This window comes from Mesoplodon densirostris, chromosome 19 (genome assembly GCF_025265405.1).
Source record: "Mesoplodon densirostris isolate mMesDen1 chromosome 19, mMesDen1 primary haplotype, whole genome shotgun sequence".
Lineage (NCBI taxonomy): Eukaryota > Metazoa > Chordata > Mammalia > Artiodactyla > Ziphiidae > Mesoplodon > Mesoplodon densirostris.
This window is the reverse complement of record NC_082679.1, coordinates 3,609,976-3,627,532: the sequence shown is the minus strand read 5'-3', so window position 1 is coordinate 3,627,532 and position 17,557 is coordinate 3,609,976. Positions and strand designations below refer to the sequence as shown.

The window sequence follows — 17,557 nt, the reverse complement described above, 5'->3', positions numbered from 1 at the left end:
CCTCCAGCACGTGCTCCCCATTCTCTGGCCGCGGCTCGCGAGCGGGCGCACGGCGAGCTCTGATTGAAGGAGCTGAAGCCACGTGATGACCCCCCCCCCCCCGCACGTCCTGCCGGGAAAGAACTTGGCTTCCGCCTTAGGCTCAGCAGCGCGGGTGTCTGACATTGAGAGTCCTCAAATAGAGGAGTAGTTACAGAGACGGTGGGGGCCAAAGAGGCGGAATATCCCACACATTCCTTCTCCAGAGAGGCCAGGAGGATGAAAGACAATAGCTCTGGACTTTAGATAGCAACACTTTTATTATTCCCAGGTTCCGTCCGCTGGTGTTCCCTCCACGGCTCCCCACATCCCCTAATATCGTGCCCCTCCTCCCCAACCAAGGCACTCTCCAGGGCGGGTGACAAAGGTGGCAGTGAAGGAGGTGGTGGAGGAGAAACACCTTTACTGGAAGACCAGTGTGGACACGAGAAGGGGGAATGCGTGAGAGGTGGGGTCCAAGGAGCCAGTGCCTTTGTCAGCGCCCCTCCTGAGGGCTGAGAAGAGATGGGCTGACACGCCCCGGCACCAACAAGGCCCTGCTCTCCTTTGGGAGAGGGACTCGTGGGTGAGGGGGAGTCAGGAGGCCTGGGGTTCCCACAAAGAGAGGGGGAGAAGCCACCGGGTTTCACCGATCCATGCTATCGTCCGTCGGGGTGGAGAAACAGGTCTGCAGCAACTTTTCGCAGAACTCCAGCTCCTCCTGGATTGGGGTATGAGATTGGGAGCCCTGAGTGCAGAGGCCACCCCCTGCCTTCACCAGCTTTGCCCTCAGAAACGGCTCCTCTTCCCTCCCACCCACCACCCCAGAAGCTTCCTGTCTCACCCCACTGGTCTGTCCTCACATCAGCCCCCTCCAGCTTTTCCTAACTCCCAGAAATGACCAACCTCGATTAATCCCTACTTAAAACCCCTTCCATGGATACAAACTCCAGAGACCAAGAAAGAAGCACTGATAGATTGGACCACATAAACATAAAAGGTATCTGCATAGCAGAAAGATGCCAGAAACAAAAGTGAAAGAAAAACAACAATTTGGGGTGAAAAATATTTGTAACTCATCACAAACGGCTAACATACTTAATGCTTCAAGAGCTTTAATGGGGGCTTCCCTGGTGACGCAGTGGTTAAGAATCCGCCTGCCAATGCAGGGGACACGGGTTTGAGCCCTGGTCCAGGAAGATCCCACATACCACGGAGCAACTAAGTCCGTGCGCCACAACTACTGAGACTGCGCTCTAGAGCCCGTGAGCCACAACTACTGAAGCCCACGCGCCACAGCTACTGAAGCCTGCACACCTAGAGCCTGTGCTCTGCAACAAGAGAAGCCACCGCAATGAGGAGCCCGCGCACCGCAACGAAGAGTAGTCCCCGCTCGCCACAACTAGAGAAAGCCCGCAGGCAGCAACGAAGACCCAATGCAGCCAAAAATAAATAGATAAATAAATAAATAATTTTTAAAAAATAAAGCTTTAATGAATCAGTTGCAAAACCACCACCCATTAGATAAATGGGCAAAGGATATGAATGAGTAGTTCACAAAAAAAGGAAAAAGATGCCCAACTTCACTCATGCAAACATAAACATAAACTGGACTGGAATACTGCTTTTCACCAATAAGCTTGAAGAAAGGTCAAATGGCTTGAGGAAAAAGCTTGAAGAAAGGTCAAATGTCTTGAGGCACCCTATCCTGGCCAGGATGTGGGAAAGTTGAGCACCCTCATGGCTCAGTGTCGACTGGTTCAACATCTATGGAGAACAACTTGGCAACAACTAAGGACGTGGCACTTAAACCCTGTAACTTCATCTTTAACCTATCTTAACCCAGCCTTTCCCTTTCTAGAAATTGTTCTATAGACCTACTCCTAAAGTTACATGTGTAAAAGGTTATTCTTTTAGCAGAGTTGATAGTAGTGAAAGAGTGGAAACAAACTCCAAGAGGATAGAGCCATAGGCAACGACAGGAAACACACTCGTGGGTATGTTATGAAAGGGAATACGGCAAGAGCAGAATAGTGGTCAGAATAGGCTGAATTTACACAAAATGAAGAGAGGAAGAGGAAAAGAACTGATGTGTACACTTCCTTGTATGTGCACAGACTATCTTAGGAAGGCCACAGGAAGAACTGGGTGGACAGGAATAGGGGTAGGAGGGAGACTTTTCACTGTTTATCCTCTCGTGCATCTTGAATTTTGAACCACATGACTATGGGGCCTAAAGCACCAATGTAATTTAATTTAACTCTGCAAAGGGCCCACAAAAACACCTACAAAAGAGGACTGGCTAAATCATGATGTAGTCACTTTAGAGGATACTATGCAATTATAATATTGAATTACACTGAAATTAAAGCACACCTCTATTTACATATCTGGAAAGAGTTCTAAGACACATGGGGAGAAAGAAGGCCGTGTGAAAACAGAGGCAGAAATCGGAGTGACGGATGTATCCATAAGCCAAGGAACGTCAAGGACTGCCAGCAACTACTAGAAGCTGGAAGAGGCAAGGAAAGATTCCTCCCTAGAACCTTCAGAGGGAGCCCGGTCTTGCTGACACCTTGACTTCAGACTTCTGTCCCCCAGAACTGTGAGAGAATACATTTCTGTGTTAAGCCACCCAGTGTGTGGTACTCTGTTACAGCAGCTCTAGGAAACAACTGCACCACCTCACCTAAAACATCACAGCCCACCATTCTCTAACCCCTCACTGGTTTAATTTTTCCTCACTGTAGTTCTAACTTCCTCATGTCATATTATACACAACAGTATATGTTAAATTATATAGATACATATTACACATGTGTGTATAGATATGTATCTGTAAATATGTATTTGTGTATATGTTTGTCTACATTTTTATCTGTTACCCCATGAGCCCCGTGAGAAACAAGGCTGTATCCCTTTGCTCCCCACCAAATCTCCAGTGCTCAGGTTGGGACCTGGCACATGGGTGACCTGCCCCTGATGGAAAAATGAAGGTTTCCACAGTTGTATACATATGTAAAACTTCTCACATGGCACACTTTCAATATAGGTAAATTATACCTCAATAAAGCTGTTAAAATTTTTTTTGAAAACAAAAAAAAGGCACGTTGGCCGGTTCACACGAGGCTTCCCTCACCAGGTTGGTCTCATGGTCTGGTACCAGGATTTGGCACACCACAGGCTCAGGGAACAAACACATGGATGCATCAAGCAAGGATGGCTAAAACCACAGGCCGGACGAGGGCCAGGGCTTCCCCTGCCCCCCACGGGCACAAGTCTCCATGGGTTCCTGTGACAAGGTCAGGGGGTGAGCACCTGGGGGCAGGCACTGTGCCTCTCCCAGTCACCCCCGCTCCTCACACCCAGTGCCCAGCACCCTTCTGTAAACACCTGATGGTGTCCACAGAGGAATGATCTCAGCAGAATGGAAGTCCCAAGAAGCTGGCACGTTTGCTGTGTCCAGCTTTGCTGAAGCACCAGCGTCTGGGCGGTACTATAACGGCTGGATAAATTACTTAAATAAAGTTAACTAAATCACTTAATCCTTTAAATAATTAAGTAACTACTGAATATGTAATTAGTTGTTCTTTATCACTTATTTGTTACTTATCTATTTAAATATCTGAGTTGTTACTTATCACTTGTTACTCAATATCTATATAATTATTATCTAATGAGTTATCAGTTATTTGTTACTTATCTATTTAACTATTTAGTGAGTTATTTATTGCTTGTTATCACTTGTTACCCTTTATCTAATTAAATAGCTAATGAGTTGTTATTTATCACATATTACTTACCTATTTAATCAAATATTTAATTTGTTGCTATTTATCATTTACTTATTTATCAATCTAATAAATACTTAAATATTTGAATGATATGATGTAAACAATAATATTAAATAATTTGGATAATAATTAGATGAGTTTGGGGGAATTCCCTGGCGGTCCAGTGGTTAGGAGTCCATGCTTCCACTGCAGGGGTTACAGGTTCCATCCCTGCTTGGGGAACTAAGATCCCGCAAGCTGTGAGTCATGGCCAAAAAAAAAAAAAAAAAAAAAAAAAAAATTAAATGAATTCGTTAACTCTTTAACTCTCAAAACCCCGAGCTTCTGGTTCTCCTTGCAATCCCCCTGGTGTTAACACAGCACGAGTCACATGGGGGGGGCAATAAATGTTTGCTGAATGACGACTAGAGAAACACATGAATCGCAAAGCGGATGTAAACAAAAGCGTGGGCGAAGACCACAGAGACCCAGAAGGCAGGCACCAGGCTGGCCCCGCCCACAAAACACAGCCAGGTCCCCTGGGCCAGCGCCCCTGCCCCACCCCCATCAGCAGTACCTGGTACTCCTCGTGCTGCTGCAGCAGCTGGCACCGGTGCCGCAGAAGCTCCTCCAGGCCCAGCTCGGGCTCCCGGCACTCGCGCACACCCTGGGGGAAGTCCGTCACCAAGCTGCGGGGACAGGAGAAAAGTCCTTGGGACCTCGCTCTGCACAGCACCCCGAACCACGGGAGCCTGGGCAAGCCGCTCCCCCACACTGGGCCTCAGTTTCCCCACCTGCAACGTGGGCTTCACTCCTGTCCCCGCCCCAGCCCAGGGACTTTGATGAGACTTGTACAAAACGGGGCACTCAGCACAGTGCCTGGCCTGGAGCCGACTCCACACGTGAGGGCTGCTGCCTGCCTGTCCAGCTGCTCCATTCCGTCGTGTTTTAAGAGTCTAATCTGCTTGTACTTTGTGTGGGGGATGGGGGAGTCTGAGTGTAAGAAAGACTCTCCCCCTCCTCCCCAGGCTGCTGCGGCAGCCCCCAAAGGTGAGGAAACTGAGGCTCAGGGAGGGCCAGCACTGTGGTTCCTGCTCCTCTCTGACCCTAAACTCTTTAGCCCCCACGGTGGGGCCGGTCCTTTTGGGCCCCAGCGCACCTGCACAGGGCTCCAAGCACGTGCTCATGGAAGGGGCTGTGTTCTGTCCGGACGAGGGCCACCAGTTGCTGGACCATGCCCATGGAGCACAGGGTCCCTGCGGAAGGGCCACGGGGTCAGAGGGGCAGTCCCTTCCCCTGTGCACTCCCCGCCAGGAACCATCCCAGCTCCCTGCCCTGGCCACCCCACCTTTGTGTTCAGGGTGGCCCACCAGCAGGTTCTGTAGCAGGAACGCGGACTTGACCTTGAGCTTTTGCACCTGCTGCTGCATGGCCCGCATCAACACAGAGAAGCCGTCCAGGCGGAGGAACTGCAGCAGCCCAGCCTCCTGCTCCCGGACCAGGCCTGGGGAGGGGGGAAGGCAGGGCCTTGAGGTGACAGTCACCACTGCCACCATTATCATCACCATTATCTCACCATCACCATCATCACCACCATCATTACTGTCATCACCCACCATCATCACCACCAATATCATCATTACCATCACCACCATAAACACCACAATCATCACCATCAAGACCATCACCTTCATCACCATCATCATCACCAATATCGTCATCAGTATCATCACCATCCTTATCATCACCATCCTCATCATCATCGATTTCTATGCGTCCGTGCTTCGCAAGCATTACCTTTAAGTATTTTTAATTTAGGTACTTCCCTGGTGGTGCAGTGGTTAAGAATCCGCCTGCCAACGCAGGGGACATGGGTTCGAGCCCTGGTCCAGGAAGATCCCACATGCCGCGGAGCAACTAAGCCCATGCGCCACAACTACTGAGCCTGTGCTCTAGAGCCCGCAACACAACTACTGAGCCGGTGTGCCACAACTACTGAAGCCCACGCGCCTAGAACCCGTGCTCCACAACAAGAGAAGCCTGCACACTGCAACGAAGAGTAGCCCCCGCTCGCCGCAACTAGAGAAAGCCCGCGCACAGCAACGAAGACCCAAGGCAGCCAAAAATAAATAAATGAATTAATTATTTTTTTTAAAAAACGAGTACTTTAAAAAAATTATTTTTAATTGAGATATAATTCCACAGTCTGTACAGTTTACCTTTTTAAAGTATACAATTCAGTGGTTTTTAGTATATTCACAAGGTTGGCTTACCATAACTATCTAACTCCAGAATATTTTCATCACTCCCAAAAGAAGCCCCATACCTGTTAGCAGTCCCTCCCCCAACTGGCAACCACTAATCCACTTTCCATATCTATGAATTTGCCTATTCCGGACATTTCATATAAATGGAATCCAACACTATGTGGTCTTCTGTGGTTGGCTTCTTTCACTCAGCATGTTTTCTAGGCTCGTCCAGGTTACAGCATGAATCAATATTTCATTCCTTTTAATGGTTGAACAGTATCCCATTGTATGAATAAGCCACGTTTTTTTAATCCATCCATCCATTGATGGGAACATTATCTCTTTTTAGTCCTCAAAACCACCCTAGGAGGTGAGGAAACTAAGACCCAGAGAGCCAGACTACTTTGTGAGGGTGACAGGCACCCTGGAAGGCCTCCGAGTATGACAGAACCAGACTGAGGGGTGCACCTCCAAGGAGGCGCCGCCTTGGGCAGGGTCTAGGCCAGGATAGATGGGAGCCCCCAGAAATCCGTGGCCAGTAAATCCCTGACATGTGGCAAGTGCCACTGAGGACCTGAGTTGTTAATCTCCTTTGAGTTTAATTTATTTCAGTTTCGGGTAAAAAAGTGAAGCAGTGGTACAGCATGTTCCCATTAAGCACAACTTCGTCCCCTCACTAGAACTACACTCCACACTGACCGCTAAAAATACAGCCTGAGGTGAGATGTGCTTTACATGTAGGATGTACGCTGGGTTTCAAAGGCGTAGAGTGGAAAACAAAAGATGTAAAGTGTCTCATGAATACGCCACATAACGATGGGCTGAAATGATAATAATGTGGATATATGGGGTTAAATAAAACATTACTCAATTTAAAAAAGGACAGGCGGATGGTGAGGGGAAGACATGACGACCCTCCACGTCCACTCGGCAGGCACAGCCCACTGGCTCTGCCTTCACGGCGGATCCAGGAGCCACCACTTCCCTTCACTCCGGGGCCTCTCCACTGAGCACAGCTGACATGTGGGTACAGGTCATTCTGTGTCATGGGGGCCGCCCTGTGCACTGGAGGATGTTGAGCAGCATCCCTGGCCTGAGCCCACTAGGTGCCAGTGGCCTGGAGATGCATCTCCCTGGGGGCTCCCCCACCCACCTCCTCCGCAGCTCTCACACACTCCTCAACCTGACCTTCTCTTGGTCTGGGGCCGGAGGGTGAACCTCTGTGAGCCTCCATGTACCGGGCGGCAGGAGCAGTCAGGAGACCGACCAAGCAAAGGGCTCGTAGCACCAGGGCTGGCCTGTCCTAAGCACTTTCCAAATGGTAGCTGCTACATGATGGCATACCCTGCAGCCATGCCCACCCCCCCAAAAAAGAAGACAGATGCCACTGAATTGTACACTTTAAAATAGTTATGTGAATTTTACATCAATTTTTAAAAATATAAAAGGCCTTGGGCTTCCCTGGTGGCGCAGTGGTTAAGAATCCGCCTGCCAATGCAGGGGACGTGGGTTCGAGCCCTGGTCCGGGAAGATCCCACATGCTGCGGAGCAACTAAGTCCCTGTGACACAACTACTGAGCCTGCGCTCTAGAGCCTGCGAGCCACAGCTACTGAAGCCTGAGCGCCTAGAGCCCATGCTCTGCAACGAGAGGCCACCGCAATGAGAAGTCTGTGCACCGCAAGGAAGAGTAGCCCCTGCTCGCCGCAACTAGAGAAAGCCCGTGCGCAGCAACAAAGACCCAACGCAGCCAAAAATAAAAATAAATAAAATAAATAAAATTTTAAAATAAATAAATAAAAATAAAAGGCCTCAGCCATAAGAAAAAAATGAAATTTTGTCATTTGCAACAACATGGATGGACTTGGAGGTATTATGCTCAGTGAAATAAGTCAGAGAGAGAAAGATAAATATGGTATGTTATCACTTTATGTGGAATCTAAAAAATAAAACAAACTACTGAGGGACTTCCCTGGTGGCGCAGTGGTTAAGACTCCACGCTCCCCATGCAGGGGGCCCGGGTTCGATCCCTTGTCAGGGAACTAGATCCCACACGCATGCTGCAACTAAGAGTTCGCATGCCACAACTAAGAAGGCTGCCTGCCACAACTAAGACCCAGCACAACCAACCAAATAAATAAATAAATAAATAAAATATTTTTTAAAAAATAAAATAAAACTAACTATTGAATGTAACAAAAAAGAAGCAGACTCACAGATGTAGAGAACAAACTAGTGGTTACCAGTGCGGAGAGGGAAGCGGGGAGGGACAAGACAGGGGTGGGTTTTAAGAGGTACCAAAAAAGAGGAAAAAAAAAAAGATTAAGGGCATTGAATTGATAAGTTCCTGTAGCTCCTGCCTGGCATCCTGGATTGCATTCTCTGGGAGAAGCTGACTGCCCAGCTTGAGTTGTGATGACACTCAAGCAGCCCCCGAGAGGACCCCCCCCCCCCGTGACAAGGAGTGGTCGGGGCCCCAAATGTCAACAGTGCCAAGACTGAGAGCCCTGAGGGGCCTAAAAGCACTCAAGCTGGGCCTCGTCCCGTGTTGTAAGGCTCTGGCTCTCTGACCAGCGGCAGGCGTGGCAAGCTCACCGCTCTGTTCCCAGCACCCAGCAGAGCCCCGGCAGGTACTGGGGATAAACGAACACCCGAGGCCCCTCTCCCTCTGCCCCAAAGCAGATCCGGAAGCTGGCACCGGCCCTAGGGTCCCGAGCCCCTCCCCGGCAGCCCCCGGGACACTCACAGGAGATGGCGAAGAGGGCCTTGACGCGCACAGCATCGCAGGGGTCCCGATCCAGCAGGCGCAGCAGCTTGCGCAGTGCGCCGAGGCCCAGCACCTGCTCCTGGATGGCTGCCACGTTCTGGCTGCACGTGCCGATGAGCTGCGCCGCCCGCCACCGCAGCCCCGCAGGCCCCGCCTCCAGGTAGCGGCCCACCAGCAGGTGCATGCCGGACAGCTGGCAGAAGTCTGTGTGGATAGAGGGGAGCAGACAGGCCAGGTGTGATGGGCTGAGCTGTGTCCCCCCAGACTTACATTGAAGCCCTAACCCCCGGGGCCTCAAAATATGTCTCTATCTGGAGACAGGGCTTTAAAGAGGTGATGAAAGTGAAACGATGTCATGGGATGGGGCCCTAATCCAAGATGACTTGGGCCCTTATAAAAAAGAGGAGATTAGGACACAGACATGCACAGAGGGATGACCACATGAGGACGGAGCAAGAAGGCCCCCATATACAAGCCAAGGAGAGGGGCCTCAGAAGAAATCAACCCTCGGACTTCGAGCCTCCAGGACTGCGAGAGAAGAGCTTTCTGTTGTTTAAGTCCCCAGTCTGTGGTGCTTTGTTACGGCAGCCCAACTGGACAAATACACCAGGTGAGGCTGAGGGGAGCCTGCCTCCAAGGGCTGGCTCTCCCCAAGCACCCAACTGGGGGTCTGTCCAAGGCCAGTGTGTCTCAACAATGTCAGCATTTGGAGGGTCAGGGTCCCAGGCTCCAGCCCACTAAATGCCAGTTCTGACCCCCAGTCTTTGTGACAATCAGAACATCCCCTGTGGGAGAAGAACACACCACACCAGACGTCCACAAACTATAGCCTATCACCTGTTTTCTGTATTGGTGAGCTTGGCGGTTCTTCAAAAAGTTAAATACAGAGTTACCCTGTGACAACTCTTACATATATATCTAAAAGCATCGAAAGCAGAAAGTTGAACACATGCTTGTACACCAGTGTTCACAGCAGCATTATTTACTATAACCAAAGGGGGAAGTGACCCAAATGCCCGTCAACTGATGAACGAATAAACAACATGTAGCCCATCCATACACCGGCGTCTCAGTCAGCCACAAAAAGTAATAAAGTTCTGATACAGCTACGACATGGAAAAACCTTGAAAACATCACCTTCAGTGAAGGAGGCCAGTCACAAAAGGTGACATATTCTACTATTCCATGTACCTAAAATGTCCAGAACAGACAAATCCACACCATCAATGACCACACCACACCCCTCCAAGTGGAAGTGACCACTCATCCTTCTACTGGCTTCTCGGCATTTAGAATAAAACCCACAGCACCAACTTTGGCCCGTGAGCCCCTGTATGCCCAGCCTCACTTCCTAGCCCTCGCCCCTCACTCACTCTGCTCTGCTGGCTTCACTGTTGTTCCCACACAGGCCAGGCAGGTTCCCACCTCAGGGCCTTTGCACTGGTCATTCCCTCTACCTGGAATGCTTCTTCCAGTGCTAATCCCATGACTCACGCCCTCACTTCAGGTCTCTGATCAAATGTCACTCCTCGGGAAGGCCTTCTCTGACTACCCCATCCAGGACCACCTCCTGTCTCTTACTCTAGGGAGTAGCAATGGACTCCCAGCAGACTAGGGTGAAATGGTCAGTCCCAGAGAGCATCAGGGAGGTGGTGGACTGAACCTGGCGCCATCACTGCTCCTGATGGCAAGCGGACCAAGCAAGGAGGGACAGGGCAGTCTCACCTGGGGCCTGAGTCGGAGCCAGACTGGAGGGGTGAGGCTGGGAGGCTGGGAGGAGGCTGGTTGTGTGGTCCCTGAGACAAAGGACAAGGGCTGGGCTGCAGCAGGACCCAGGGCTTAGGAGGAGGAGGCAAGAGACAGAAGGGAGACCAGAAGGCAGAAGGGACAGGACCCTGGAGGCTGGGGGCAGGTGGGAGCGGGCCTGGCTGTACCTGCAGCGTTGTCCATGTTCTCACACAGGTCGGCCAGCAGCTCCAGGGCCCCCTCGCGCTCTTGCTGGTCAGCGGCCAGTTCAGCCTCACCCGCTGAGGGGGGCGTGGGCTGGGACAGCACTCGGAGGCAGTTCTTCATCTGCTCCACCTCTTCCCGCTGGCCCCGGAAGGCAGCCGACATGGCCTCCTGCAGCCACTGGCGCCTCTGGCGGGTGAGGCGGAGCGGGAGGGTGGGGGAAAGAAGCAAACTCATCAATAATCAACTCAGGAATAACGGTCATTAATAACAACAGCCAACATCTGAGAGCTGAGTGTCCTTCACTCAACACATACCTACTGGGCACCTTCTCTACTGACAGACTCGCTTCTAGACGCTAGATCTATGGAGAGACTGGCTGTGGGGCGTGAGAGAAAAAGAGGGGTCAGGGACACCTAGGTCTTTGTCCTGAACAACTAGAAGGAGATGGGGAAGACTGCAAGAGAAGCAGCTGTGGAGTGAGAGGAGTAGAGATTAGAGCTCATTTTTGAACTTGTTAAGTTTGAGGGATCCATGACACATCCAAGGCCAAATACTGAGTATGCTGCCTGAAGTTCAGGGAGGAGGTCCAGCCTTGATCTCAACCTCGAGGATTTCTCAACCTCGACTCTGCTGACACTTTGAGCTGGATTGTTCTGCGGTGGGGGTCGTCCTGTGCACTGTAGGATGTTGAGCAGCATCCCTGGCCTCCACCCACCAGATGCCAGTAGCACTGCCCCCACCTCCCATCCCCCCCAACCCCACCAATTTGCAACAATAAGAAATGTTTCCACCCATTGCCAAACGTGGTTAAAACTGACCCCCCCAGGAGAGCACCACTGGCCTAGAGATATAAATTTGAGAATCATCAGAGGAAAACGTCAACATGAGATCACACAGGAAGTGAGGGTAGAAGAGAGGGTCCTGGTGTGCTCCATGGTTAAGAGGCTGGGGAGGGCTTCCCTGGTGGCGCAGTGGTTGAGAGTCCGCCTGCCGATGCAGGGGACACGGGTTTGTACCCCGGTCCGGGAGGATCCCACACGCCGCGGAGCGGCTGGGCCCGAGTCATGGCCGCTGAGCCTGCACGTCTGGAGCCTGTGCTCCGCAACGGGAGAGGCCACAACAGTGAGAGGCCCGCGTACCACAAAAAAAAAAAAAAAGAAAAAAGAAAACACATTCAAATATCAGTAATCACAATAACTAAGAATAAATTTACATATATAAAAAAAAAAAGAGGCTGGGGAATGAGGATGAACCAACAGAGGAGACAGGGAAGAAGAGCCAGTGAGTGGGATGAAAAGCAGAAAAGCATGTTGTTCCAGATGCCAAATGAAGAAAGAACACAAGGGGAGGGTGTAGTCACCCAATGCTGCTAGGAGGTCAAATAAGATAAGCACTGAGAACTGGCCGCTGGATTTTTGTTTTTTGGCCAGGCTCTGTGGTCACTGTCCTGGATAAATTTGGGCAAGACGTTAATCTTTCTATGCCTGTTGCCTACCTCGTGGTCCCAGAGGTTCAATGACATCATGGATACAACTGAATTAGCACCATATTTTGTATACTGTAATTGTCATCGCTAACTAAACATCATGTATAACAAATATTGCAATTAATCTCTGAAATAACCTTCCATGGTTAAGGATTACTGTTATTCCCACTTCACAGATGAGAAAATGGAGGCACGGAAAAGTGCGACTTGCCCAGGGTTACATAGTCAGCCATCCACAAAGCCTTAAGTCAAACCTAAGAGGTCTGTCCACAGAGCCTGTGTTCTTAATGAGAATATCCTGCTGCTTTCAGGAGCACGACCTATGTGCCAGGTGCTGTGTTGAGCCCTACTTCAACTGGAACCTCAGAACTACCCTGTGAAGTACCACTGTTATTCTTAGCATCAACATCAACTTTCAACTAAAGAACCCGATGCTCAGAAACATGAAGTGATATACCCAAGGTCACACAGCTGTGTGATGCTGAATCCACGACTGTCTGGCTCTGAAGAGCCCTTGCTTTTTCTTTTAAGCATAAGACTCTCTGCCTCCCAGCACAGTGCAGGGATCCAACCTTCAGTCTACAATAACCCTATCGAGCACAAGTACAGTCTACGATGCCTTCACAGCGGGACTCCCGCCCCTCCCCAGATATGTCCCCACGTCCCTCACCCCAGCTTCTTGGGTCCCCACCCTTTACCTCCTCACTCATGGGCTCTGGAGGGGGGTCTGGCTCTTCAGAGCCCGCCGTGATGGCCATCTGCAGCAGGCCTTGGAGGTTTCGCGGTGGCGGGGGATTGCCGGAGCCGCCCGCGGAGGAGCCGCTGCCCCCTGACGAGCAACCCTGGGAAGCTGGGGGCAGCGCCAGGGGAAGGCGACTGCTCCCGGAGCCTTGGTTCGCCATGGGCTGTTTGCAAAGAAGGGAAGAATGTGTTGGGGTAGGGGATGGTCCCCGGTGAGGTAGCTCTGGCGTCCTGGCGGGTCGATTCCTGGGGGTCTGCTGATAAAGTGGCGTTTTAGGGGAGCTCCGCCGCCCCCCATGACCCCAAACCACTCTGCCCACACCCCCTTTAACCACAGCCCTCTTTTCTTCCCTCATACCAACAGGACCCTTCCCCAAAGTCACAAGTCCCTCCTTCCTCCCTAGCAACAGGCCCCACCTACTCTCCCTAGCAACCCCCTCCTCCATTTCCACTGCAGTCCTTCCCGTCTCTTAGCAACCCCACTGCCCAGCCTTCAGAGCAACAAGCCCTCCCTGTGGTCTTCTTAGCAACAAGTCTCCTCCCTCCTCTCCGAAGAGGGGAGCCTGAGCGGGGCGGACCTCACCTTCCCGGGCCTCGTGTCGCCACCGCTACTAAAGGCAAACCCGCCCGCACCTGACTAGGCTGGGCGCCGCCATATTGACCGGAAATACTCACGGTCTCGCCCGGAAGTTCCCCTAGCAGCCACCCAACTAAGGGCCGTACCTGGGCGTGAGGCTACTTCTCCCGGTTCTTAAGTCTTTCCCACCTGGCGGGATACTTCGCTCGGCCCGGCCCCTCACCTAGGCCACGCCCCTCGCGCTCACGATCTTTGTGTAAGCCCTGCCCCCTGCCCGGATCCCGCCCCTAATGAGCCCCTCCTCCTCATTGCAAGCTCCACCCTGCCCTAGTGTAGACCCCGCCCCCCGGTCTGGCTCCGCCTTGGCTAGACCCCGTCCACACCACGCACCCTGTCCCAGTTCTAAACTCTGCCCCTCGCCGCCACTTAAGGCTCCGCCCCTGTTCTAGGCCTTTCGCCCTCTCCCAGCTAAACCCCGCCCCCGTGCCCGTGCACCCGCCGCTCCCCGTTAAGCCCCGCCCTCTTCCTGGCCCCGCCCCACCCCGTGGTTGCCTGTAGCGAAGGTCCCAGCACCCTCGGGGCATTTTCCCCTGCACCTGGGCCCCGATTCCGTCTTTTACTGGAGCCCTGGGTTCTCAACACTAATACCTGACCCAGGCAGAGTTTGGCCTGTCCCACCGCCTTCTTGGCCTCAATTTCCCCTTTCGTCATAGGAGGCTGCCCGTTACCCGCACCTGCAGCACCTGTGCGGACCTCTCTTATCCTCCAGCGTCTCCCTCGTGGAATCGTCCCTGAGTCCTGCCAGGTGCAAAGGAGGTGATTCTTGAAGCCTGGAAATAAAAGGCCCGGGCAAGGTGGTTTAGGCGGCTCGAGGCCTCCCTGCACCAGATTTGGGGCTCAGGTCTGGGAATGTGCCTGGTCTTTGGAGGTGTTTGCTTTGGGCTGGGCTTAGAGAAATCCTAGTTCTAGTCTTCCATAAGAGGCCCTCCCACTCCAGGAAAAGGTTGTACTCAACTTTGGTGGAGCCCACAAGTCGCAGATACATTGAGCACACTGCTCGGTCTGGGCTGTGCCTGGTGATCTTTTGGACAGAGATGGGAAGACCAAACATATAAGCCGTGTGTGTGTGTGTGTGTGTGTGTGTGTGTGTGTAGCACTGAGGAGGATAGCATAGTTAAACTCAAGGTGTCAGCACGGTTGTGTTTCTTCTGGAGGCTCTTTTCCAGCGTCTAGAGGCTGCCCAATTTCTTTGGATTGTGGCTGCATCTTTTTGGCTACTGTTTCTTTCCTTATCCCATCTCCTCCTCTGACTCTGATCCTCATGCCTCTCCCTCATAAGAACTCTTGTGATTACATTTAGGGCCCACCCAAATGACCAGGACAACCTCCCCACCTAAGATTTTCAGTTCAATCACATCTGCAAAGTCCATTTTGCCATGTAAGTGACATATTCACAGGTTCTGAGAATTAGGATGTGGACATCTTTGGGGGCCCGTTGTTCAGCCTAATATATCTATGTACACGTATGTACAAGTCCATCGATCTATAATACTATTTACATATATTATTATACATAATGCCATATAATATATATGTACATATAACATGTAATTGTATATAACATTACACATATGAACATATGTTTAATATAATGGTAGCCTAGATGAAAATTCCCCAGGTACCCTCTAAAAGACGTAGCTTTTACAATGACCTGTAAGAAGGATGATCATATAATTTTCCATCCACAGCAAGACACTTGAGAGTGAAAACAGACCCTATTAATAATTACAGAATCACAGACATAAACCAGGACATGTGGTCACCCTGCTTTTTTTGTGTGTGTGTGGCCACGTGACTTACAGGATCTTAGTTCCCTGACCAGGGATCGAACCCAGGCCCCAGCAGTGAAAGTGCCGAGTTCTAACCACTGGACCACCAGGGAGTTCCCTGGTCACCCTGCATCTAAGGCCCTATTTGATCTGCTTCCTCACCTCATTTCCTCTCACTGGTCCCCTCCAGCTACACTGGCTCCTTCAATCTTCCCATAACACACTGGGCACACTCCTGCCACAGGGCCTTTGCACTGCTGTTTCCTCTGCCTGGAAGGCTCCTGGCACTTTATCTACATGGCTCTGACCCTCATTTTTCTACAGTGTGCCTTCACTGAGGAGGCCTTTCTGGGCACGGTAGTGAAAATCATATAAAGGGACTTCCCTGTTGGTCTGGTGGGTAAGACTCCATGCTCCCAACGCAAGGGGCCCAGGTTCAATCCCTGGTCGGGAAACAAGATTCTGCGTGCATGCTGCAACTGAGTCCGCATGCATGCCGCAACTAAGAGTCCGCATGCCGCAACAAAGATCCTGCATGCCGCAACTAAGACCCAGCACAGCCTAAATAAATAAATAAATAAATATTTTTTAAAAAATCATATAGAAAATTACTCAACAAACATTTCCTGTCCCCATTCCCTCCTTTAGTTTCCTCTTTATCACTGATCACGACTCTGTAACATACCATATATTTTGTGCTCTTTTTGGTTTTGTTTTCTTTGTTTTGTTTTTTGGCTGTGAGGCTTGTGGGATCCTAGTTCCCCTAACAGGGATCGAACCCGTGCCCCCTGCAGTGGAAGCACGGAGTCCTAACCACTGGACCACCAGGGACTTCCCAACATACCATATATTTTGATTGTTTATCTTGTTTATCTCTGGCCTCATCCACTGCAGTGAGGGCTCCACAGGACAGGGATCTTTGTTGATTTGGTTCCCTGCTGTACCCTCAAACTGAGAACTGTATCTGGCTTAGATTTGGCACTGAGTATAGATTCACGGAATGAAAGTGGTTGACTAGGAGACTTAAGGTTCATGGGTACACTCTATAGGTGATTTGGAAATTAAATGGGTGCCTAACACCTTTGGGTGTCTGATACAGGGGAATCCTGGATCACGTGGAAATCTAGCTGTGCACAGGTCTATGGATGAGCTATAGTGGGACATATGATTATAATGGAGCCCACATGAAGATCTACGGGATCCAATGGTGGGCACAGAGAATAGACAGGGGCCTAAAAACACACACAGGGACCTCAAGGGGTTCTGGAAGTTTCTCTGTAGGAGGATCGTGGATCCTAAATGGAGGTATGGATCCAAGATGATCTAAAAACCGGCACCCTGGGCTGTGGGTGGATACAGGGTCCTGATGCTAGTGGGGAATGGAGGCCTGGGTGGACAGCTTGGGGGTCTGGGGGAACAGAGATGAGCCTTGGATCAGCAATTCCCCAAATGCTTTCCCTCTCTCTGCTTCTGTCTCCCTTTTTCTCTGCCCATCCAATCTGTACCATCTCCCCCCAGCATCTAGCCCTTCACCTGTATGTATCCCCCATCTTTTGTGGTCCCCACCTCTATCTCTCTTTGCCAGTCTCTCTTTCTCCATCTCTCTGTCTCTCTCCACTCCTCCCTCCACCTGTTTCTCTGTTTTGTTCCTCCCCCTCGGTCCCTTTCCATCTCTCTCTCCCCTTTCCTCCCGCTCTCTGACCCTCCATCCTTCCCCTGCCACCTTCCCCTGTGCCTTACCTTTACATCTTGCCCCTCTCTGCCCCCATCCCTCTATTTTTGTTAATTTCTCTCCCTCATCTCTCTGTGGTCTCCCCTCCATTACTCTGGGTCTCTCCCCATCTCTGGCTCTGTTTTCTCTGTTCATCTCTCTTCCCATCTGTCTCTCCATATCTCTCTGCCTCTATCCCCCACCACCTACTCCCTGTCTCTCCAACTCTCTTTCCCTTCATCTCGGTCTCTCTCCATTTCTATCTCTGGTTTTCTCCATCTCTGTCTCTCCCCATCACCTTCTCTCCTTTTCTTCATCTCGCTGTCTCTCTGACCACCCCCCCATCTCTCCTGTCTCTGCCTGTCTCTGGCTGCCTGCGTGTTCCCCCATCTCCCTCTCTTGCCCCATCCCTGTTTCTGGTGGTCTCCATCTCCCTTGCCATCTGTCTCTTTCCC

The 17,557-nt window shown here is 51.1% G+C and overlaps 1 protein-coding gene across 10 annotated transcripts; it reads right to left on the bottom strand.

The window, feature by feature from the left end:
* Window positions 1-280: 280 nt before the first annotated feature.
* On the bottom strand, window positions 281-13,990 carry HSPBP1 (HSPA (Hsp70) binding protein 1). 10 transcript variants are annotated; one of them, XM_060085318.1, is made up of 8 exons: window positions 13,953-13,990; window positions 12,943-13,149; window positions 10,740-10,944; window positions 8,785-9,009; window positions 5,140-5,295; window positions 4,951-5,047; window positions 4,369-4,480; window positions 281-739 (listed from the first exon to the last, which is right to left on the bottom strand). In XM_060085318.1, exons 2-8 carry the CDS (start codon window positions 13,144-13,146, stop codon window positions 665-667), a joined length of 1,074 nt encoding a protein of 357 aa, XP_059941301.1. In that variant the 5' UTR covers window positions 13,147-13,149; window positions 13,953-13,990; the 3' UTR covers window positions 281-664. The 10 variants fall into 10 exon arrangements, with proteins under 10 accessions (XP_059941301.1, XP_059941300.1, XP_059941296.1 ...); XM_060085317.1 differs by having other exon boundaries at window positions 12,943-13,239; window positions 13,953-13,972; XM_060085313.1 differs by lacking the exon at window positions 13,953-13,990 and adding an exon at window positions 13,709-13,813 and having other exon boundaries at window positions 12,943-13,239.
* Window positions 13,991-17,557: the final 3,567 nt, after the last annotated feature.

Excerpts from the sequence above, each read along its gene's own strand:
- HSPBP1 (XM_060085318.1), bottom strand. The coding sequence starts at position 13,146 with ATGGCGAACCAAGGCTCCGGGAGCAGTCGCCTTCCCCTGGCGCTGCCC. Across the intron at positions 9,010-10,739 it reads GAACATGGACAACGCTGCAG|ACTTCTGCCAGCTGTCCGGC; the intron begins GTACAGCCAGGC and ends CTATCCACACAG. Across the intron at positions 740-4,368 it reads AGCAGCACGAGGAGTACCAG|GAGGAGCTGGAGTTCTGCGA; the intron begins GTACTGCTGATG and ends ACCCCAATCCAG.